At 39.0% G+C, this 22,122-nt stretch overlaps 1 protein-coding gene across 10 annotated transcripts in view; it reads right to left on the reverse strand.

The window, feature by feature from the left end:
• TARBP1 (tRNA guanosine 2 -O-methyltransferase TARBP1) overlaps window positions 1–22,122 on the reverse strand; it is a 64,683-nt gene that overhangs the window by 19,629 nt on the left and 22,932 nt on the right. For 9 of the 10 annotated variants that reach the window (XR_014076849.1, XR_014076845.1, XR_014076846.1 and 6 more), the window contains exons 13-19: window positions 11,443–11,540; window positions 8,509–8,670; window positions 4,740–4,927; window positions 4,054–4,315; window positions 3,760–3,948; window positions 2,221–2,402; window positions 1,973–2,044 (exon numbers count right to left, since the gene is read on the reverse strand). Coding sequence is in view for 5 of the 10 variants with exons in the window: in XM_081570406.1 (XP_081426532.1) it covers window positions 1,973–2,044; window positions 2,221–2,402; window positions 3,760–3,948; window positions 4,054–4,315; window positions 4,740–4,927; window positions 8,509–8,670; window positions 11,443–11,540 (1,153 nt within the window). In the remaining 5 variants the exon portion in view is untranslated. Of the gene's footprint in view, window positions 1–1,972; window positions 2,045–2,220; window positions 2,403–3,759; window positions 3,949–4,053; window positions 4,316–4,712; window positions 4,928–8,508; window positions 8,671–11,442; window positions 11,541–22,122 lie in introns of all 10 variants that reach the window. The other variant, XM_081570403.1, reaches the window with a different exon arrangement.

Raw genomic sequence — 22,122 nt, forward strand, 5'->3', positions numbered from 1 at the left:
CTCATCTGAATGCAGAGTTCCAAAGAATAGCAAGGAGAGATAAGAAAGCCTTCCTCAGCGATCAGTGCAAACAAATAGAGGAAAACAACAGATTGGGAAAGACTAGAGACCTCTTCAAGAAAATTAGAGATACCAAAGGAACATTTCATGCAAAGATAGGCTCAATAAAGGACAGAAATGGTATGGACCTAACAGAAGCAGAAGATATTAAGAAGAGGAGGCAAGAATACACAGAAGAACTGTACAAAAAAGATCTTCACGACCCAGATAATCACGATGGTGTGGTCACTCACCTAGAGCCAGACATCCTGGAATGTGAAGTCAAGTGGGCCTTAGAAAGCATCACTACGAACAAAGCTAGTGGAGGTGATGGAATTCCAGTTGAGCTATTTCAAATCCTCAAAGGTGATGCTGTGAAAGTGCTGCACTCGATATGCCAGCAAATTTGGAAAACTCAGCAGTGGCCACAGGACTGGAAAAGGTCAGTTTTTGTTCCAATCCCAAAGAAAGGCAATGCCAAAGAATGCTCAAACTACCGCACAATTGCACTCATCTCACATGCTAGTAAAGTAATGCTCAAAATTCTCCAAGCCAGGCTTCAGCAATACGTGAACTGTGAACTTCCAGATGTTCAAGCTGGTTTTAGAAAAGGCAGAGGAACCAGAGATCAAATTGCCAATATCCGCTGGATCATCGAAAAAGCAAGAGAGTTCCAGAAAAACATCTATTTCTGCTTTATTGACTATGCCAAAGCCTTTGACTGTGTGGATCACAATAAAGTGTGGAAAATTCTGAAAGAGATGGGAATACCAGACCATCTGACCTGTCTCTTGAGAAACGTGTATGCAGGTCAGGAAGCAACAGTTAGAACTGGACATGGAACAACAGACTGGTTCCAAATAGGAAAAGGAGTACGTCAAGGCTGTATATTGTCACCCTGCTTATTTAACTTATATGCAGAGTACATCATGAGAAACGCTGGGTTGGAAGAAACACAAGCTGGAATCAAGATTGCCGGGAGAAATATCAATAACCTCAGATATGCGGATGACACCACCCTTATGGCAGAAAGTGAAGAAGAACTAAAGAGCCTCTTGATGAAGGTGAAGGAGGAGAGTGAAAAAGTTGGCTTAAAGCTCAACGTTCAGAAAACTAAGATCATGGCATCTGGTCCCATCACTTCATGGGAAATAGATGGGGAAACAGTGGAAACAGTGTCAGACTTTACTTTTTTGGGCTCCAGAATCACTGCTGATGGTGACTGCAGCCATGAAATTAAAAGACACTTACTCCTTGGAAGGAAGGTTATGGCCAACCTAGATAGCATGTTTAAAAGCAGAGACATTACTTTGCCAACAAAAGTCCGTCTAGTCAAGGCTATGGTTTTTCCAGTGGTCATGTATGGATGTGAGAGTTGGACAGTGAAGAAAGCTGAGCGCCGCAGAATTGATGCTTTTGAACTGTGGTGTTGGAGAAGACTCTTGAGAGTCCCTTGGACTGCAAGGAGATCCAATCAATCCATCCTAAAAGAGATCAATCCTGGGTGTTCATTGGAAGGTCTGATGTTGAAGCTGAAGCTCCAATACTTTGGCCACCTCATGCGAAGGGTTGACTCATTGGAAAAGACCCTAATGCTGGGTAGGATTGGGGGCGGGAGGAGAAGAGGACGACAGAGGATGAGATGGTTGGATGGCATCACCGACTCGATGAACATGGGTTTGGGTAGACTCCGGGAGTTGGTGATGGACAGAGAGGCCTGGCGTGCTGCAATTCATGGGGTCGCAGAGAGTCGGACACGACTGAGCGTCTGAACTGAACTGAACTGACAGATCTGAAGAAAATATTATTAGCACGGGAATATAATTTCTAACAATTGTGAATGCTCATGCAATATCTTACACAGAATATCTCTCATATGTTATATTTTGAATATTCCATTTATATTAAGATGTGGAAGACCCACGACACTTACTTTTCAATAACAACATTTGCTGCGCACTCATGTCCAAGATTTTCTATGAACGTCTGTACATCCTGAATAAGTCTTTCCATAAAAAACATGCAACAAAGAACAAGTTTTAGAGGAAAAAAATTAAAGTCCCAAATAGAAAGTTAAGTAATATTTTTCTAATTGAAAGTCTTAATATAAAGGCACAATTCTACCCAAATGGACACTTAATATAAAAAATTATGAGAGGTTGCAATAATGGCATCTTTTACCTTTGATCACGCCGAAACACAGTTCCAAATATACATGCCTCAAGGACAAGTTCACTGTAATTTTTAGCAATTGATAAAGATACATTTGAAGCAGAAACTACCCAAGATCTGCAGCAATAACTTATCAGTATATTGAAGACTCCAGTTTTTATAGCAGACATTTCAATTATCCTGTACATAATCTGGAATGAAATACAATAGTTACTTTGTCATTTGACCAAGTAAGTTTTTTCTTTTTAATCTGTGTTGCCAAAACTTGTTACTTGAATGGCTTCAAATGATAGTTTCAACATAACCATAAATGGTCTAAAAAATTAAAAACTCTTTTATCGTTTGAAAGATGAAAACCAATCACAGAATGCTAATTTTTCATTTCTTAATACTAAAAATAAATAAAATGTATTGATACTGATTTCACCCAGAACTTTCCCAGAGGAACAACTGTCCAAAGTGAATAGAATGAAAGGCAGAAAAAACACCTAACCCTTGATATGTTCAGTTTTCTCTGCACTTGCCAGAGGCTTCCCTTTCCCCAAAGCAAAAGAAGCCACCACCTCTAAGTGTGTACTGTGCAGCAGGAAAGGACAGAGGCAGCAGTGATGGCAGGGCAATACACAGATTTATTTTCCATCATTCCCTTTGGATCAGGAGTGTGTGTGCATCCCAGGCATGATGCAGACCCATTGCCTTATATCCCCTCCCGTGGATCAGTGACTGTAAACACAAATGGCTCCAGAAACCAGAAAGACCTTTCACTAAGGTTATATTCAAAGAAATATTTCTTTGTATGAGAAAAGCAGTGGCACAGATGCACTGACAAATGGCACCTGAATCCGCCCTCAGGGTCCAGAAGCAATCATGGGTGGAGTGAAGCAGTAGAACGGGTGTGCCCACCTGCACGAGTCAAGTACGAGGCAACATCAGCTGCTGCTCTCACGCAGAAATGACCAGAGCTGGCCAGTCATGCAATTTTCCAAGAGAAGAAATAGAGATTTTTGTGCAAATTTCCCAATTCTTAAAAGCTGGCAACTATTTACAAATTTTTAACTTGATTAGATGAACCGAATTATTTGGAAGGCAGATATGGTTCATGGGCTACCACTTTGCACCTACTCCTTTACATCTAACAGATTTTCTTGTTCTTACTTACGACACTAAAGGAGATTCAAAATATTTACTGACTGAAAAAATAACAACAAACTGATATGCAGTTACAAATATAACTCTCCTCTTCCTCATGTGCTACAAGCCACACAAATTCAAATGAAAACAAAAAGTTCTCTCTTTTCTCTAAAGTAACTAGATTCATAGAAACCCAAAGTAGAATGGTGGCTTGCCAGGGGCATGGGGGAGGGGTGTGGCGGGGGGAGGGGAGGGATGTTTAATGCGGACAGAGATTCAGTTCCACAAGATGAAAAAGTTCTCGGGATCTGTCATAGCTATGCAAATAAAGTTAACAGGACTGAAAAACAGTACACCTAAAAATGGTTAAGATGCTAAATCTTATGTGGGTTTTCATCTCAATTTTTAAAAAGTTACCTCTTTTATTTTGAAATATGCCTGGCCCTTGATTTTCGCAGCAATGGTAAGAACTTTGGGATCAAAAACAAACTGAACAAAAGCTTTAAAATTAGACCAGAATATCAGCTGAGTGTTGCTTAAAGAGGCTATGATTTTCCATGCCATATCAAAAGATTCTATGCAGAGTGATTCAGAGGTGGTCAGAAGCTGGTAGGGGAAAATAAAAAGAAAGAAACACATGATTATCACAATTTCATAAACTGATGTCTGTTCCTATGGTTATTCTTCAATTTATGTCTCACTATATCTTACCTTGGGAACCAAAATTTTCATACAATGGAACACAGGTAAGACTTGCTCAGAAGGAAGAACTGTGAGGGCTTCTAGTGCAGACTGCAGAGTCCTTACTGCCATTGGAACAGCAGGTAGAGTGGGTTCCAGAATTTCACCCTCTGAGGCTGGTATAAGGGTGTGACATTTTCTCAACAAGAAAGAGAGGCAGACCCACTGATCATGAATATATTGTGCAACTATTTTCCCCCATCCTTGGGAAGATGATGACTCTTCAAAAAAACTGAGACAAAAAAGTCAAGTCACAAACCCCATCCTTCCTTAGGTCTGTCTCAATTTCTTTTGCATGTAGTAGTACACTATCCTTACAAGAGGAGAAATTAAACAGTCATTATTCTGTCTACCAAAAAACAAGGAAACCACAGAAACTCAATTTCCTAGCTACTCTGAAAGCAGGTGTTTTTACTCACTTTAAATGATTCACTGAAAACTAAATGCAGAAAAGTTAATGGGTTTCCAGTAATAGAGATGAATAATGTGATAATATATTATCATCTGAATGAAGCCTGTTCTCAAATCTTAAATAATTCTTTAAGTAAGGGTGAGTGACCACTAATTACCTCAATGACTGAAACAAAAGTGGATTTTTAAACATTACCAAAAAGAAGCCTTTTGTGTACATGCTGCTCTCCAAGGGGTGAACACACCTGCTCTCCTCCTCCATGTGGGGCTTCTGCAGAGTCTGATTGAGCTGGAGTGATGAGATGAACATTTCTGGGGGACCCGCGTCCAGAGAGTCCAGCTGTAGCTCTGGCTTCTGGTTGATGACCTCACACACCATGGCCAAGGCAGCCATGCTAACAGCTCGCTGAATCTGTCTACCCAGTGTGGGCTCCTGGGGAGGAAATGGGACAACCTTTTGTAACCAGTAAGGACATGAGTGCCAGTCTGTGGGAATCTCATGCCCACCTTTTCTGCTTCATGCCTGCTGCTGAATATCAGAGGAAAGAAAAGGAAATCCAACATACATCACTTGGTTATATACCATTTCTGTACAAATTGGTGGTGAACAAACTTAAAGTGGTAATAAAAATTCAGCAGTGTGTGAACTGAGAACTTCCAGATATACAAGCTGGATTTAGAAAAGGCAGAGGAATCAAGAGATCAAATGACCAACATCTGCTGGATTATAGAAAAAAGAAGGGAATTCGAGAAAAACATCTACTTCTGCTTCATTGACTATGCTAAAGCCTTTGGCTGTGTGCATCACAACAAACTGTGGAAAATTCTTCAAGAGATGGGAATACCAGACCACCTTTCTTGTCTTCCGAGAAACCTGTATGCAGGTCAGGAAGCAACAATTAGAACCGGACATGGAACAAGAGACTGGCTCAAAATTGGAAAAGGAGTACTTCAAGGCTGTATATTGTCACCTGGTTTATTTAACTTATAATGCAGAGCACATCATTCAAAATGCCAGACTGGATGATTCACAAGCTGGAATCAAGATTGCAGGGAGAAATATCAACAATCTCAGATATGCAGATGATACCACTTTAATGGCAGAAAGTGAAGAGGAACTAAAGAGATTCTAGAAAAAGGTGAAAGAGGAGGGTGAAAAGTTGGCTTAAAACCCAACGTTCAAAAAATGAAATTCATGACATCCAGTGCCATCACTTCATGGCAAACAGATGGGAAAAAAGTAGAAACAATGACAGATTTTATTTTCTTGGGTTCCAAAATCATTGAGGAGAGTGACTACAGCCACAAAATGAAGACACTTGCTCTTTGGAAGGAAAGCAATGACAAACCTAGATAGCATATTAAAAAGCAGAGACACCACTTTGCTAACAAAGGTCCATACAGTCAAAGCTATGATTTTTCCAGTAGTCATGTACAGATGTGAGGGTTGGATCATAAAGAAGGTTGAGCACCAAAGACCTGATGCTTCTGAACTGTGGTGCTGGAGAAGACTCTTGAGAGTCCCTTGGACTGCAAGATCAAACCAGTTTAAAGGAAATCAACCCTGAATATTCACTGGAAGGACCGATGCTGAAGCTGAAGCTCTAATACTTTGATCACCTGATGCAAAGAGCCAACTCACTGGAAAAGACCCTGATGCTCAGAAAGATTGAAGGCAAGAGGAGAGGGGGCCACAGAGGATGAAATGGTTGGATGACATCACGGACTCAATGGACATGAGTTTGAGCAAAGTCAGGGAGAGAGTGAAGGAGAGGGAAGCTCGGTGTGCTGCACTTCATGGGGTCACAAAGAGTCAGACACAACTTAGTGACCGAGCAACAACAACAACAAAAATTCAGCAATTCAGACTAAAAGACAACTTGGATACAACTTTCCTATGAGTGAGTCTTATTTCAACTGTTTGGCTAAAGCAGAAGGTGGGGGGACTTCCCTGGCTCTCCAGCAGTTAAGATTCTGCACTCCCACTGTAGGCGGCACAGGTTTGATCCCTGGTCAGGGAACTAAGAACCTGCATGCTACGTGGTGCTGCCAAAAACAAAAGAAAAGAGAGAGAGACATCCATTCATTTAAAAACGGGGAAAAAAAAGCCTCCTTGCATATACATACACAATTCCTTCAGTCAGCTGTATTCTGCTTTTGGCAAGGTGATGCCGCACAGCAGATATTGATAAGAGCTGGCTCCACGAACCACACAGTCTAGGTCTGAACCCTGACTGCGCACTTACCACCAGCTGACTGTGGACACACACCACACCTTGGTTTACTCTGCTGTACAATGGCGACAGTAACAGAATCTACTTCACAGAATTATTGTGAAAATTAAATAAACTGGTTATTTCACATAAAGCACTTGGAACTCTACATGTAGGAGCACAAAGGAAGGAGACCAAGATAGCCTGACTTGGTACGTACAGAAAGAAAATCAATCTCTAACCAGGAGAGCAGGCAAGAACCTGGACAGGGGAAACAGCTGCTTTGAGAGATCAAAGCTATTCTCCCCACTACTGTCCACCACTAACACCTCTACAGAAAGGAACCCTCTCGTACTTATTCCATCCCACACCTGCCCCTGCCACCCCCAAAGTAAACTGAGTATCTCTACAGATCAATTTTACTCAGCAACACCGCCAATACAGGAAATAAAATTCAGGGTTACTTTTGAGTCGCATAATATGGTCCCTATTAACCTTCATGTAATTCAGTGAGTCACTAAAGAAAGCAAGCCAATCTTTAAAAATCACTGAGATCTGGCTCACAGTTCTGGTCCACATTCAGAACTCACAGTGTTCCTTCATTACACTAATATGCAGCAGATAGGATACTGAAGGATTAATCAGTCCTCCTTATAATTTTCTTCTAGGACACTTCTTGAAAACTACTTCAAAAATTAGATTATTAAAGGAATCAAGGAGCTGTTTTAATTAGCAGCCCAGACTAGACTATGATTCAGCTCAACTTTAAAAAACCCTTACCATGTGTTAATTGCAAAGAGCTAACATTTACTGAGGACTTTCCATGTGCCAGGTACTGTTCTAAAGGTTTACCGTTAATGAGCTAGTTTTAATTTTCACATCAACCCTGTAAGCCTCATTTTGCAGGTGCAGTAAATGAAGCACAGAGAGGTTAAGTGAGTTCCCCAAGGTCACACAGCTAGGAAGGATAAAGCCAGGATTCATAACCAGGAAGTCTAAGTCTAAAGCCTGTGCTCATAACCACTACATCTTATATCATGTTAAGAAATGCCTCTAGGTACTAAAATCTAAAGGAGAAGACATATACACATAAATTATTCCAAAAACAAGTAAAATGGAAGTAAGTACAAAAATGAAGGCATAAAAAGCAATAGATAAATGAAGGAAAGAATGAGACACCAATCCAAGGCCTTTAAGAGAAAATGTAATATGAGCTGGGACATTAAGGATGGACCAGCTACTGGCAAGTGTATGTTGAAGGGACGGCATTCTCAGTGGAAGGACCAAACACAGTGGAGGCCTAGATGAGGCTGGAAGCAGCGTGTGATTGTGATCTGGGAAGCCCTGTGTGGTGGCCTAGCAGGAATGCAGCACAAGGTGTCCTGTGGGAAGGAAGGGGAGAGGCTATGCACGACTAGTCTAGAAAATGAGGTAGAAGGCTAGGTACAGAGGCTCTAGACACCACACTGGTGAATTTGGACACCTTAAAGAATCCCTGACTGGTACCTGGGCAAAAGACCTAGTGAAAATCCACTCTCTGTGTCTAAGTGATTTTAAGACACCATATCTTTGCTATATACCTATTATGACAGGAGTTGTTCTATTATTATATAATGTTATAGATTATATATTATGACAGGAATCTCAATCTTCATTAAATATTACGAACAAAGGATATTATTTTCAAAATTAAATTTTGGCAGATGCTTTTTGTGTATCAAAATATTGTCTAATAGTCAAGTATGTATTCCATGCATGCCTTATTCAACAAAACTATAAGCCTTGAAGCAAAGAGGATTACCTGTCCATGGTCCATCTCCTGAAGATGCCGAATGGATGCATTCTTCAAAGGAGAAATAATTCTCCAAATAGGGTTGCCTCTTTTCCACCCTACATTCAAGTGGAGATTTATAAGCTCAGTTAACGCCATCAGGTACAAATGGCAACGATCCAGATCTGAAACCTAAGACAGACAATAAAGCGCTTAACAAGCAGGGTCCACGATTTTCACAAAAGCAGGAGAGTTCAGACATGAAAGAAATTAGTTTATCTGAAAGTACTGAAAGATGGCACTAAGAAGGGAGAAATCATCTCCTCCAAGAAGCCTTCCATCAACTCCCCAGGCAGAGCTGAGTACATTCTCCTCTGTGCTTAGACAGTGACTCTGCATTCAGCACAGTTACAGCACACATCACGACTCAGCACGCAGCTGGCTCCCCACCTTGATTATGAGCATAATGGAAGGCACACTGGCCACCCACTCCAGTACTCTTGCCTGGAGAATCCCATGGACAGAGGAGTCTGGTGGCTACAGTCCATATGGTAGCAGAGCTGGGCATGACTGTAGTGACTTAGCATGGATGGCAGGAACTATGCCTCCCAGGCTGTGTGTGTGTTAAGTCGCTTCAGTCGTGTCTGACTTTTTTGCGACTCCATGGACTGTAGCCCACCAGGCCCCTCTGTCCACAGGATTCTTCAAGCAAGAATACTACAGTGGGTTGCCATTTCCTACTCCAGGGGATCTTCCCAACCCAGGGATCGAACCCACATCTTCTATGTCTCCTGCATTGGCAGGCAGGTTCTTTACCACCTGGGAAGCCCAACACACACACAGCCTGGGACGCACAGCTCTGCCCTCCATGTTAACACAGCATAAATAATCATAGTAACAACTATAGCAACTGCCACTTCCTTTGCTTTAGGCACTTGTAACACTCCATTCTTACAAGGAATGGTCACTGCCCCACTTGCCTAAGAAGATGACTAAGTTTAGAGAGGTCAAACAACTTACCCAGCATCTCAGAGCTAGTAAGCAAGGGAACAGAATTAAATGCAGGTCTTCTAAACTCCTACACATAGGCAGACTGGGTTCAGTCTAGCTCTGTGACCTATGACAAGAGACCTAATCTCCTTGGGCCTCACATTCCTTGTTTGTAAAATGAGGAGGGTGTATCTCTCATCGCATGGTTTTGGGAAGAATTAAGTGAGAGAAAGCATGCTGAAGAGATGGGCCCTGAGTGGTAGCCTTGATTATTATTACAGTGCCAAGTACTCTACCCTCTGGCCTCCGTGGCACACAGGAAGCACAGAATTTATTCAGCTTATCAGTGTTTACTGAGCAACCACTAGATGTCAGGCACTCTGCCAAGAGCTAGGATACAATGCAGAGAGGAGTGACAAATCCAGGGCTTGCTGACAGATTGAACACAGGGGGTGAGAGTGATGGATAAAGGTACCAGGGAGGAGTCCCAAGTCTTAGGCTTAAAGAAACCTGTTGGATCACACACATCCACTGAGACAGGAACCTAGGGGCGTGGGGTAGGGTGGATGACGTCCTATAGGAATGATAGGAGGTTTCATTTCAAACACTGTATGTGTGGAAAGTCCAGCTCAAGTTACCAAACGGCAGTTGGCTGAATGGCATTCGGCCAGGACAGTCAGAGGTGGAGATGGATGTGAGGGTGCCTGGCATAACTGAACTTGGGTATACTGATGAGGTGACCTAGACAGGAGGAAATGAGAAAAGAAGGGATCCAAACCAAGCCTGAAAAACTGACTTTCACGGGTACACATCAGAGAATGAACATTTGCGAAAGAGCCTGTTGTTAAATACTGACTATCACGCTGCTAAGGGGAAGGAAAGTGGGGAAGAGACTTTAATTAAACTATAATAAGTTACCAAGCAAATGCAGTTAATTAGGAATTCTAATTTAAAATTATTTTGGAAAGGAGTTCACTTTTTAAAATCTGAAAGACAAAATCATAATAACTTTTCCCTTTTTAAAGCTATTTTTAGCTTCAGACTCCAAACAAACAAAAATATTATTTCTGTCCCTCCTTGGCGACGAGGAGGTTCACTATACTTTTGTGTATGTCTGAAAACTTCTATAAAAAAATGGAAAAGTAATACTGATAACAATAAAGTGATAGGGGAACAAAATATGAAAAGTTACTTCTTTATTAAATGTCTTCTTGGAAATTTAGGTGTAGCAAAACTACTGTTAACAATTGTTGAATAAGAAAATGCTAACGATAAACACACTCCCCTCCAGAGGAGTTTGTTCCCTGCCTTATCAAAATATCTCAGGTTTTTTGGTATAAAACCTGCTTATCAGCTATCAAACAAATGTCCTTAACTGGATGTTGCATTTCTATAAAATTAATATTTTTAAAATATTCCTGAAGAAAAGGAGAGAACTTCATAATTTTTTTTCAGATGTCCTAGAAAGAATAATTATGCAGTGAGCACAGACAGAGAGGATACCTATCTTCATAGAGCATCCTCTTCACCTCAGACTGGTTGTTCCCAACTCTAACTTTATTTGAAGATCACATACAGACATAAACATATATGTGTACTGACACCCAGTCCCATCCCAAACCTGCCAAGTCAGAACCTTCAGATCCTGGGACCAAATACGCGTTGACTACACTAAGTACTTCAAATATGTTATACCATTTGGTACTCTCTAAATTCTAGGAAGCAGATATCTTATCTCCATTTTGCAGATGAGGAAACTGAGGCTCAGAAAAGCTACATAACTTTCCTAGGATCAGGTACACCGACTGAACTGGAACTAGGAGACTCTAAAGATTCAATTTTTTCTGCCCTCGAAGGCCACTTTTCAAGAAAATATCACATTAATTTTTCCTTTCAACTTAATACAGTGCCTGCCAGTCAGTAATCACTCAAAATACTGATGAGAAGACTGAAGCTACTCAAGTAAATACTTACAGTATTTAGTTCATTCATGGTAAGTCGTCTGAGAATAAATTCAGAAATGCTCTCTGTAGTAGACACGATAAAGTTCTGAAGAAGAGTAAATACGTCATCTGTATGGAGGAAAAAAAGCATGCAACTAAAATTATAGAAATAAGTTATTTGGTACAAAGTATATCATATATTCTAGCAAAAGTTCAACTCTGTTAGGTGTATGTGTGAATCACTTACCAAAAATGAATTCTGATAACATAACAGTAGGGATATCTATAATTAATCTTAAAAATCATTGAAGAGTTTCAGTTCTGGATAAGATGCAGTAAAGGCACATTACCCTCTCTCACTGAATTCAGCTACAAAGCCTGGACAGGATATCTGAAACAGTCACATGAAGACTGTCCAAAGTCAAAAGCAGCAAATAGATTTAGCAAGTCATAACCCTGAACAGTGGTGAGTTTGCTTTGGTCCTGCTGTAGACTGGACCCCCTGATGGAGGAGCAGTCAGGAAGGTGGGCATAAGACTGGACCCCCACTTTCTGGTCAGCAAATTAAGAAGGAGAAACTCAGAGAGCTAGACAGCAAGTAGTTAGGAGATTCCAAAGAGGGACGTGATCAGGAAAATAGCCCCAGCAAGTGGTGTATGGAAGGTGGCTAGGCTCACCCCTGAACTGCTAGCCCTGGATATGATGCTACTCAGAAGGTCAAACACATTCAGAACTGAACAGACAACCACACAGGTGCCAGCCTGGCCGCTGGATGCAGCACTCGGGGCACAGGTCAAGACAGCACTGCAAAAGACTTGAAAACAAAACTGACAGTGCAATCAACACCCATAGAAGCTGGAGCAACAGAAACTGAAGCCTAAACCAAGCCAGGCTGGCTGACCACCACACAAATGTATTAATACTGTCCACAGATCTAAACAAGATCCAGAGTCTCATAACACAATATTCAAAATATCTAGGATACAATCCAAAATAACTGGGTAGATCAAGTATGAGGAAATCCCTAGCTCATATGGGAAAAGAATCTACAAATGACAACACCAATCCTACAAATGGCAGTGATGTTAGAATAATCTGACAAAGACTTTAAAGCAGCTATTAAAACATGCCTGAACAGTCAACACTTATTCCTGAAATAAATGGAAAAACAGAAAGTCTCACCAAAGAAATAGAAGACTTATACAAAAACCAAATAGAAATTTTATAATTGAAAGTACAATAATTGAAAATTTTAAAATTCACTGGATGGGATCAATAACAGAAAAGAAATGTAAGGGAAAATAATCAGTGAACTTGAAAACAGATCAGTAGAATATGCAAATTGGGGAATGCCCTGGTGGTCCAGTGATTAGGACTCCACACTTCTGCTGCAGGGGACACAGGTTCAGTCCCTGGTTGGGGAACTAAAATCCTGCATGGCATGTGCAGCATGGCCAGGTTTAAAAAAAAAAAAAAAAAAAAAGGCAATCTGACATGGTATAGCCAAGCTCCCAAAAACTGAAAACAAAGAAACAGTACTGCATGAGCAGAGAAGCATCTTATTACCTGGGGGAGAAAAGGATGTGAATGATTACAGAGTTCTAATGAGAAACCATGGAGGTCAGAAACAAATGGAACATTTTTAAATTGCTGAAGAAAAGACCTAGCAAACCAGAATTTCATATTCAACAAAAATATTCTTCAGAAGACAAAATAAAAACATTTTCAGATGAAGGGAAAGAGAATTCATTGCCAACAAACTTGCCTCCAAAGAAATATTAAAAGACATTTTTCAAACAAAAGATATACAGTGCCACAGGAAAACATGGAATATCAAGGATGAAAGAGCAAAAAAATTTTAAATGGGTAAATACAAGAGACTATTCCCTTGAGTCTTTAAAATTGTTTGATGGTTAAGAGCAAAAAATACAACGTTGTCTGGTACCGTTTTTAACAAACATAGATATAAGACAACTATAATAAATGAGGGAGAGGAGATTAAGGGATCTATAAAGTAGTAACATTTCTACATGAATTTCAAATTGGTAAAACGTTAATTCTAAGCTGATTGTAAAAAAAGTATGCACATCATAATCCCTATAGCAATCACACAAAAAACCTTGGACATTTAGGAAAAAACACAAAAGATAATCACAATGGAAGACAAAACAATGTTCAGACTACTCAAAAGGAGTCAGAAGAGGGGAAAGAAAGAAATGAAAAACAGGAAAATAAACAGAATACAAAAAATGACAGCTCTAAAATCAAATATGTAAGTAATTACATTAAATGCAAATAGTTTTGGAGAAGGCACTGGCAACCCACTCCAGTACTCTTGCCTGGAAAATCCCATGGATGGAGGAGCCTGGTAGGCTGCAGTCCATGAGGTTGCTAAGAGTCGGACATGACTGAGCGACTTCACTTTCACTTTTCCCTTTCATGCATTGGAGAAGGAAACGGCAACCCACTCCAGTGTTCTTGCCTGGAGAATCCCAGGGACAGGGGAGCCTGATGGGCTGCCATCTATGGGGTCGCACAGAGTCGGACACGACTGAAGCGACTTAGCAGCAGCAGCAGCAAATAGTTTAGACCAAATAAAAGACATAGACTGTCAGAAGAGACAAAATATCATGCTCCAACTATATGCTGTCTATAAGAAATTCACTTTAAATATAATGCTCATTAAATAGGCTAAAGGTACAAAGCCAGAAAAAAAAAGTACTATGCAAATTCTAATTAAAAGAAAGTACAAGTGGTTAAACTACTAACAGACAAAGTAGGCTTCAGAGTGAAGAAAATAATCAGAGATAAAAAGGGACATTACATAATGATAAAAGAGTCAACTCCCAAGAAAAAGCACAATCTACCTAACAACAGACCTTCAAAATACATAAAACAAAGCTGCAGTAGTAAAAGGAGAAAGAGACAAATCCAAAATTATAGTTGGAGTTCAACATTCCTAAATTCCAAGAATATAAAACTTAAAAACAGGAAACTCTTGGATATAATTGGCATCTATAGAACACCACACCCAATGATAGCAGAATATACATTCTTTTCGAGTGTACATGGAACATAGGCCAAAATAAACCATACCCTAACAAAATAACAATTTTTAAAAGCTGAAATTGTACAAAGCATGCTCTCTTGACTAGAACAGAATTAAAACAAAAAGCAATAACAGAAAGAACAAGAAAATCTCCAAATACATTTCTAAATTCATGGGTATAAGAGAAAGTCTCAAAAAAAAAACCACTTCTGAACTAAAGATACAACATACCAAAATTTGTGGGATGCAGATAATACAAAACTAAAGAAAATTCACAGCATTCGATGTCATTTTAAAAAAGAAGATCTAAAATCAAAATCTAAGCTTCTGCCTTAACTTCAGCAAAAGGCAAAATAAACCAAAAGCAAGCAGAAAGATGCAAACAATAGAAATCAATGAAACTGAAAAGAGAAAAATCAATGAAACTAAAAGCTGCTTCTCTGAAAAGGTCAATACGAGCCAGTCTTAGATAGAGGAGAGAGAGGATCACCACTACCACTGTCAGGAGTTAAAAATGAATCACTTCAGACCCCAGATCCTAAAGAAATTTAAAGGATAAACCATGAAAAATCCTAGAAATGTAACTATCCTCATTCACAAATGACATCACTGTCCACAAAAAAATCCCAAGGATCTCAAAAAAAAAAAAACCTACTTCAACTAATAAGTACACTTCACCAAGGTTACAAGACACAGGTCAATACACAAAAATTAATCACATTTCTGTATACCAGCAAAGCACAAATCAAAACCAAAAAATTAAAAAATATATCATTTACAATAATCTTTCCCCCAAAGATATGTTACATAAATCTAACAAAACCTGCACAGGATATAGATGCTGAAGACTTAAATAAACTCTGATGAAAGAAATAAAAGACAGACTAAATAAACTGGGAGATAAACCATATTCATGAATTAAAAGTCTCAATAAAGAAAGCAATTCTCAAAAAAACTGATCTTTTTGAATTGAATATAAATTCAATTCAGTTCCAATCAATTTCAGTAGGATTTTTTTTTTTTTGGTAAATACAGACAAGCTGATTATAAAGTTTATATTGAAAGGCAAAGGCACTAGAAGAGCTCGAAATACTTTTGACAAAAAAGAATAAATTTGAAAGAATTACACTACCTATTTAAAGACTTATTGTAAATCTATAGTAACCAAAATAGTGCAGTATTGGTAAAGGGACAAAAATACAGATCAATAAAACAATCCAGAAATAGATCCACAGAAACATGGTCAATTGTTTTTAAACAATTTTATTGAGCTATAAATGGCATATCTTACAATTCACCCATTAAGAGTGTATACTTCAATGGTGTTCAGTACAATCAGATATGTACAACCATCACCAGTCAATTTTAGAACATTTTCATCATCATAGAGAGAAAAGCCCATACCCTTGAGCCACCACCCCATAACCCTCATCCTCTGCCTGCCCTAAGCAGTCACTGATATACTTTCTGTCTCTCTAGATTTGCCTATTCTGGATGCTTCATGTAAATAGACTCATATATTACATGGCATTTTGCAATTGGCTTCTTTCACTTAATATTTTCAAGATTCATCCATGTGTCAGTACTTCTGTATTCCTTTTTATAGTCATATATCGCTTATCTATTCATGCATCCATCTATTTTGGGTTGTTTCCAACCATAGCCAATTAATTTTTGACAATTCAACAGAGAAAAGGAAATCTCATCAACAAATGGTCCCAGAGCAACTGAAAACTCCTAGGCAAAAAACAAACCTCCACCTCACCTCCCACCTTAACAAATTACCTCTACTTACATCCTAGACCTAAGAATTAAAAAACGATAAAACAGGGGCTTCCCTGGTGGCTCAGTAGTAAAGAAGCTGCCTCCTGATGCAGGAGACAGGGATCGATCCCTGATCTGGGAAGACCCCACATGCTAAGCCTGTATACCATGACTACTGAGCCTGTGCTCTAGAGCTTGTGCTCCACAAGAAGCCCGTGCACTGCAACTGGAGAGTAGCCCCTACTTGCTGCAACTAGAGAAAAAACCCATGTAGCAATGAAGACCGAGCACAGTCAAAAAGAAATAAATAAAATTATATAATAAATAAACTGGACTTCATCAAAAGAAAAACTTCTGTTCTACAAAAGATCCTGTTAAGAGAGTGAAAAAGAGAAACTCCAGATTTGGGAAAAATATTTTTAAATCACATATTCAACAAAAGACTTGTACCTATTAATAGAATATATAACAAACTCTCATTATTATACACAAGATTATGAAAACAACTCAATTTAAAAATAGGCAAAAGATTTAAATAGGTATTTAGCAAAATGCTACATCTATCACTCGCAGATAAATTTTTTAAAAGATTACACACTACATTAAAAATCACAGTATTAATTTTAAACATTCATGTTACCTATTATAAAGACAGCCCTATTATGGCCTCTGAAGTATCTCATGGATGAGTCACTTGCCAGTTTAAGCAGCCATCAGCAAACAGTCGGGAATCAAAGCTTTTTATGAACCAAGAAAATGACTGATGAATATGGTAAGAACAGAAAACTCCTCTCTTCTATAATCTCTGCCTTTTATTTCTCAACTCATATCTCAAACTTATAACATAAAAAAAAAAATTTACTTTTCACAGATTCATTCAAACCCACTAGACTGAAAAAAAGTTAATTTGAGATTACAAGGGAAGGTTTAGGGCTTGAAGAATAGAGAACAAAGTGACATGAAGAAGTTTATGCTATTCATGTTTCCAGTGTTATCATCGCTGTTACCATGGTGTTTCCTATCAGTTACCACAGGATTCAAGAACCTCTCTTTCACTTAGACCTCCAGTCACTGCCACATCCTTAAATTTAACACTGCATCACAATATACAAACCTGTGCACAGGTTCAGAATGATGTTTAGGGTTTTGTTTCCTATAACTGACAGTGACAACCTGAATTCCAAAAGCAGTACCTAAATTGATCAAAAAGCTAGCTCAGTCAAAATCATGATATCTCTTCATACCCATGAAGATAGCCACTATCAAAAATAAGAAAAATAAAAGATAACAAGCATTATCGAGAATGTGGAGGAATTAGAGCCTTGTGCACTGAAGGAAATGGCAACCCACTCCAGTATTCTTGCCTGGAGAATCCTGTGGACAGAGGAGCCTGGTGGGCTGCTGTCCATAGGGTCACAGAGTTGGACACGACTGAAACAACTTAGCATGCATGCATGCACTGGAGAAGGCAATGGCAACCCACTCCAGTGTTGTTGTCTGGAGAATCCCCGGGAAAGAGGAGCCTGGTAGGCTGCCGTCTATGGGGTCGCACAGAGTCGGACACGACTGAAGCGACTTAGCAGCAGCACTGCCAACTGGAATACTAAATGATACAGCTGCTATGAAAAACATGTGGTTCCTCAAAAACTTAAACACAAAGGGAATTCCCTGGCTGTCCAGTGGTTAGGACTTGGCGCTTTCACTGCTGGGGGCCCAGGTTCAATCCCTGGTCAGGGAACTAAGATCCCACAGGCCTCACATCACAATCAAAAAAAAAAAAAAAAATTAAACACAGAATACCATGATTTTAGAGGAACTAAAGAGCCTTTTGTTGAAAGTGAAAGAGTTAAGAGTGAAAAAGCTGGCTTAAAACTCAACATTCAAAAACTAAGATCATGGCATCTGGTCCCATCACTTCATGGCAAATAGATGGGGAAACAATGCAGTGAGAGACTTTCTTTTCTCAGGCTCCCAAATCACTGCAGATGGTGACTGCAGTCATGAAATTAAAAGACGCTTGCTCCTTGGGAGAAAAGCTATGACAAACCTAGACAACATATTAAAAAGCAGAGGCATTACTTTGCCAACAAAGGTCCATCTAGTCAAAGCTATGGTTTTTCCAGTAGTCATGTATGGATGTGAGAGTTGTACCATAAAGAAAGCTGAGTGCCAAAGAACTGATGCTTTTGAACTGTGGTGTTGGAGAAGACTCTTGAGAGTCCTTTGGACTGCAAGGAGATCACAACTAGTCTATCCTAAAGGAAATCAGTCCTGAATATTCATTGGAAGGACTGATGTTGAAGCTGAAGTTCCAATACTTTGGCCACCTGACACAAAGAACTGACTCATTTGAAAAGACCGTGATGCTGGGAAAGACTGAAGGCAGGAGGACAAGAGGACAATAGAGGATGAGATGGTTGGACGGCATCGCCGACTTGATGGACATGAGTTTGGGCAAGTTCCGAGAGTTGGTAATGAAAGGGAAGCTTGGAGTGCTCCAGTGCATGGGGTTGCAAAGAGTTGGACACAACTGAGAATTACCCTATGACCCAGCAATTCCACTTCTGGGTATGCACCCCAAAGAACTGAAAGCAAGGACTTGAACAGACACTTGTACATTAATGTTCACAGCAGCGTTATTTCAATAGTCAAAAAATGGAAACAACCTAAACGTCCACCAACAGATGAATGGATAAACAAAGTATGGCATATACATACAACAGAGCACTATTCATCCTTCAAAAGGAATGACAATCTGTTCTGATACAGGCTACAACATGGATGAGCCTTTTGAACACACTAATGTTAAGTGAAATAAGCCTGACATAAAAGGATAAGTATTGTATGATTCCACTCAGAACAGTCAAATTCCCAGAGACAGAAATTCCTGGTGTTGCCAGGGGCTGGGGAGGGAAGGTTGGGATGGGGAGTAATTATCTAGCAGGTACAGAGATTTGGCTGGGAAGATGAAAAAGTCCTGAGGATGGACTGTGGTGATGGTCACACAACATTGTGCATAACTTAAAAACGTTTATTTATTTATTTTATTTTAAATTAGTTTATCTATTTTTTAACTTTACGATATTGTTAAAAACGTTTAAAGTGTACATTTTGTTACATATATTTTACCACAATGTAAAAACTAATTAAAACCTAATTTGAGAAGAAAAGTTCAAAGAGACACAAAAGATCAAAGCCAGAAAACAAAAGCAACTCAGGAAAAAAGTAACACTCAGCAAGAGGATCATACCCACTATTGTCACAAATTCAGCCTGTAGTTAGGACAGAAGTGTGATGAAGTCAGTTACTTGGCCCTGTATAATCCAATGTAACAAGGGGAGAGTTACAATGTGACTAATGGTATGTTTCCTCAAATATAAAAATAAACATTGTATAGTTACTGTGAATAAAAAAAAAATAACCATCAGAACATCATTTATTTAGAGCTTTAAGCTGACAGAGGCAGCAGAGACCATTTCACCAAAGTTATGAATTAGGCTTTAGTTTATTTTGAACATTTTACGACATCTTTTGGGGGAGTTTTAAGTAAAATGGGTTTTCCCACATAAGCCGCTGTGGCTCCTAAGTAGGTGAAAATGTGTCTGCATTTCCCAGGAGTGTGTTTTAACGTTACACATTTCACAGCAGATCCAGGCTTAGCCAAGGTCTGCTGCAGAATGTGCTGAAGCACAGCAAATTCAAGTTTTGCTTTTTGGAACTTTCTAGAATTTTTTGCCCTGACTATTTTCAGTCTATAGTTGGTTTAACCCATAAATATGGAGGGCTGACTGTACCTCATTATTTCTGACTTTACCATTATGTGTTCATTTATCCTAGGACTTGCAGTTAGTTGCTAGATTATTTACTCATTTATAAAATGAAAATAACTATTTTACTCTTTCCCTATCAAAGAAATTCTTTTAGGATTTACTTCTATTTTAATTTAATTAAATAGATCTAAATGAGCAGATGTAAGATATTATATATAGGACAGATAAATAAGGTCCGACTGTATAGCACAGAGAACTACATTCAGTATCTTATGATAAACCATAATGAAAGAATATTTTAAAAAAGCAAGTGTGTGTGTGTGTGTGTGTGTGTGTGTGTGTATAAAAAACTGACTTTGCTGTACAGTAGAAATGAATACAACATTGTAAATCAACTAGACTTCAATTAAAAATAAAGTTAACTAAACTGACATGTTCTGCCAGTTATCTGGAAGTCAGCTACTACCAAAACTAAATACGGATTTCTTGGGCTCTTTCTCACAGAATAATAAGACAGATGCATGAGGAGCGATGGGAACTTATATTCTGCAAGTGAGAACACAAAATATGTACATAACTACTTGGAAAAATAATTTTGTATTATCTTAAAAGCTGAATACACACATACCCTAAGAACCACTCATTTTGGTCCTGGGGTTACATACACTGGAGAGACACACACAAGCTAGAAGAGACATGTAGACAAGTGTTCAAATCAGTACTGTACATAAAAGCAATAAAGTAAATGCAATCCAGCATCCAGCAACATGAGAACACCTAACTGTGGTGTCATCACACAATGGAAGGTAACACCACAGGGAAAATGAGGAAGTATTTATATGAAAGGATATGGATTAATCTTAGAAGAGCGCTAAGTGAAAAAAGTTACAGAAGACTTCTTACAGTAGAGTAACATTTCTATAAAGCTTAAAAGCAGGATTGTGAGAAAACTGATTTATGCGGTAAAACCATTTTTTAAGTATATAGAAGTGACACAGATAAAAACCAAAATAAGGAGGTAAAAGGCAGGGACTGAGAAGTTATGGATAAATTCGTTCTCAGCAACAGATGCAATGGTGGTGCATTCACAGATGGATAATTATTTTGCATCATAATTTATATACAACTATCTCATATTCTTGCGTGTATCAAATATCCCAGTAATTTTACAAAAGGCACCCGTGACCCAGTCCTGCACTTGAGGGTACTTGGGAGTCAACTGCTTTCAACAGTCAAGATGTATCAAATGAACACAAGTTTATGCCCTTAAAGGAGTAAAATCTTATAAAAAGTTACTGCTATGTGCACAGCATTTGGCTCTGCTATCATTATAAAAAATATCAGAACTTGGACACTAGCTTTTATAATATTTCACAAGTCTATATGAAAACCTAACCTTTCACTATTATCCTCCAGTTTAACCTGATACCAAAGCTTCTCTAGAATATTCTTTCCTAAATGGAAAATTTCTAAAATTCCAAATGAAATTGCAGAAATATTGGGAACCAAGGCTTACCCACTGATAATTCTCATATCTGATGTCCATGGGCTTTCAAATACCGTTTTACACAAATCTCAGTTTAAGGAAGGAAGAAACTGCTCAGTGTGTCCATCGACCAACCATGGACTTCCTGGATGGAGTATTTTCTACATAGAGGTGCTCAGGGACATGTGTGTGCCTGCGTGCTCAGTCGTCTCCGACTCTCTGCGACCCCACGGACTGTAGCCCTCCAGTCTCCTCTGTGCACAAGTAATTATAAAATGATTGCTATTCTCATGCTTCAGCTTACTTCCTGTAACATGTTACACAGTGTCAATAAGAAACGGATCTTGGCTTAGAACATATATGAAATAGTGATCATTTTCAATAGTCTGGAAATCAATGAGAACCTATAGAAACAGACAAACAAAACAAGTAAAAGCAAATGAAATCACATTCCATCAATAGAATCAAGAGTGCACAATGAATGCAAATACTAAAATGTCAGCTCCGGATGGGCAGTCTGCTCCTTTGTCGCTGCCTCCCCAGCACCACTCAGCAAATATTTGCTGAATGTATGAAGCTAAAGAAAAAGGTCAGGAATTTCTTCTCATTCTGAGTACCAATGATAAACCCTGAGTACCAATG

Source organism: Giraffa tippelskirchi, chromosome 2, assembly GCF_054371585.1.
Source record: "Giraffa tippelskirchi isolate mGirTip1 chromosome 2, T2T-mGirTip1v1.2.pri, whole genome shotgun sequence".
Classification (NCBI taxonomy): Eukaryota; Metazoa; Chordata; class Mammalia; order Artiodactyla; family Giraffidae; genus Giraffa; species Giraffa tippelskirchi.